Genomic DNA, 2,999 nt, shown 5'->3' with positions numbered 1-2,999 from the left:
TCCCTTAGGTTCTGGATGATGTCCGTTTCGTCTTTTAGTTGTATTTTTGAAGTGGCTGTTCAAGGCAGCAAACTCCGGTGTTTACCTATGCCGCCATCTTGGTTTCTCCAAGACCTTATCTCTGACATTTAGGAGTTAGGGGTCTTGTTAGGGGAAATAGGTAAACAAATAACCTCCTATATAATAAAAGCTCAGTGACCATAATGGCAGAACGACCAGAATGACCACTTGACCAGTCACTATGAGGTGCACTGACCACCTCTTGGTCCCTTTCCCCAGCTGGCAGGCTCCGATCGCCAATGACTAACAGGAACTGGGGTAGGTGGTGGGAGATGTGGGTGGTGCCAGGCCAAGGCCCCCACCCTGCCAGTTGCCCCACACACAGAGGGCGACCCACAGTGGGGTTGGGCCTGGTGAGCGGGCAGCAATGGCTGATCTCTTGGTGCCTCCCCCGGCCGTCAGGATCCTGTCACCAGATGGTGAATGGGGAACCAGGGTGGGTGGGGCAAGATGGCCTCGATCACTGGCCAAGCTGACAGACTCCACCCATGCATGATTTTGTGCATTGGGCCTCTAGTTATAGAATAATTTGACCAGTGCTATATTTTGGGTAGAAGTAACAATGGTGAATGGATGAATAAAGTTATTATTAAGTATTTATTGAAATAAGTACCTTGCTCTCCCATGTGACAGGCCCTGGGGTGACAGGTACTGGGACACAATGGAAAGAAAAGCACACAGTGTCTCTGAGCTCCTTGAACTTACAGTCTAGAAATGAAAGAGGAACTCTAATGACCAGGCATAAAGCCTAAGCTGAACTCACATTTATATTCTGTTGTGAAATCAGGACTATACATGTGGAAATTTTGCTGTGAATATTTTAAAACATCCAATAATTTCTGTATTTAAGAACTTTAACAGCTTCCTTGAGGAAATTAAAATAAGCACTATGCACATTACAACATTTTTAGACTTTCTTTTGCTGGCATAATACTCAAAATAAGAGGGTTATCAAGTGAGTACACAGAAGGGTACTCCTGGTGAGAAAAATTTGAAAACCCATTTCAGATATATTTTTAACTGTCCATTTGTATTATAATACTGGGAAATGCAACCTCTTCTATCTCTCCTGTTAAAGCAAAATCACCTGAAATTTGGCTAGGCTATGTATCTCATCATCCTTGCCCTTTTTCTGAACTTAATCATTAACCTACACTTGTTGAAGGCCTCAAATGTTCCCAAACCAGTGTTCAATCTGCAACAGAACCTTCATTTGTTCACTCGACAAAGAGGTTTGTAATCCTGTTTGGAGCGATATGTCATACATTCTTGAAAACTTAACTGAAAATGCCAGTAGGCATGTCACTGATATTAGATTGGGTATACAGAGTTGCTCATGTCAAGAAGACCTACGTTTCATTGTAGAGAAATCTCCAGCCAGGTTAATCTAACTGAAATAGCCTGATAAACGTTAAAGGTCATGTTCAATGTCTTGCAGGTCCTCCATGCCTTTACTGATGCCATTTTTGATGAGTGGATGAGAAGATTCAATCCTTCCGCAGATGCTTGGCCTCAGGAGCTGGCACCCATTGGTCACAATCGGATGTACAACATGGTTCCTTTCTTCCCTTCGGTGACTAATCAGGAATTATTTTTAACCGCAGACCAACTTGGCTACAGCTATGCCATTGATCTTCCAGGTAACTAATACAACTTCTAAATGGGTGATTCATCTTTTAAAGGAGCTTTCTTTCTTTTTTTAAAACATGTAAACCAAGACCTTAAATTGAAACATTCAGGTCTCATTAACTTTATTGGCAATTTTCTAGGATACATATATTTAGTAAAATTAGCCTTTGAACTACTAAATAAACATCAGAAAAGGGACTGGTTGGATGACTGTTTTAGAAAACTGACATTGTGAACAAACCTTATTCCACAGAGGAAGTATCTATTCCTACACTTGATTTGACAATTTTGCCTGAGTTAATTGAAAGCTGGCCATGGTTTGAACTGTCTAATCAGTAAAGTCAAAATTCACTAACCTCATGTGGAGAGGGACTCCCAGGAGATCATTACTGGAAGGCAAGGCTGGGTTTAGAGTGAGGCAAGAGCAGCACTTGTTTGGACCACAAAGTTTCAGGGGAGGCCAAATATGTTAGTAATCTAGATATGTAATAATATCATGCAATATTTTAAAACAATAAATGCAAAAATGTTTTGATGAGTTCACTATCAAAATTTTAAATAAAGCAGGCTGTTGTTTGCTTTATATTCTTGCAACATTTTGTAACTGGACCATTTTTTCCAATTATCCCATACCACCCCATGCAAGATGGGGTTTGTGAAGCTGACCATTGTCTGCTAACAGATTGGGCTACATGGGACTTCATGTGTATATTTTATAAATTAATGCTTTTTTAAGACATGTTTTTAGGTTGTTGATTTTTTTATTTGCTTTTCTTACTTGGTTCAAAATATAGAAGAATATTTTGATAAGTTCATATAGGGGCACTTTTTTTTTTAACCTAGGCCCCAATATAGCTCTGTGTGCCATTTAAAGACTCTTAGTTTGCAACATGTACAAATATTGAGTCATTATGTTGTACACCTAAAACTAATAATGTGCGGTATATCAATTATACCTCATTAAAAAATCTTAGAACAGGCTGAGAAAGAAAGCTAAAATAATAGCGAATATCTTAATTTGTCAAGAAGTCAAAAAACAGACATCCCCTCTGCCAGTAGCTTTTCCCATTCGTGTCTATTTCATCTTCACTAAGTCTTCACCTACGAAGTAATTAGGACCGTGTTTGAACTCACATGTGTCTCTTTGACTGCAGAGTCTTTCAGACCCCAGAATCTGTCCCCTGCTTTTCCTTCTAATTTGCGTCTACTGCTGCCCCTTCTCCTTCCTGATTTGAAATTTAATTTCTGTGGGCAACTGGGGGTATCTCTTTGAAACTTCTTTTCCTTTTCTCTGGGACATGAAATAACAA

General features: G+C 39.7%; 1 protein-coding gene across 1 annotated transcript in view; it reads left to right on the top strand.

Annotated features, from left to right (window-relative positions):
• The window catches only part of DCT (dopachrome tautomerase), a 34,505-nt gene that overhangs the window by 25,770 nt on the left and 5,736 nt on the right, over positions 1 to 2,999 (top strand). Inside the window, exon 7 of the mRNA XM_015567725.1 lies at positions 1,499 to 1,700. Coding sequence (XP_015423211.1) covers positions 1,499 to 1,700 — 202 coding nt within the window. The remainder of the gene's footprint in view (positions 1 to 1,498; positions 1,701 to 2,999) is intronic.

This window comes from Myotis davidii, unplaced genomic scaffold (assembly GCF_000327345.1).
Source record: "Myotis davidii unplaced genomic scaffold, ASM32734v1 scaffold419, whole genome shotgun sequence".
NCBI lineage: Eukaryota > Metazoa > Chordata > Mammalia > Chiroptera > Vespertilionidae > Myotis > Myotis davidii.
This window is presented reverse-complemented; position numbering and strand designations above follow the sequence as displayed.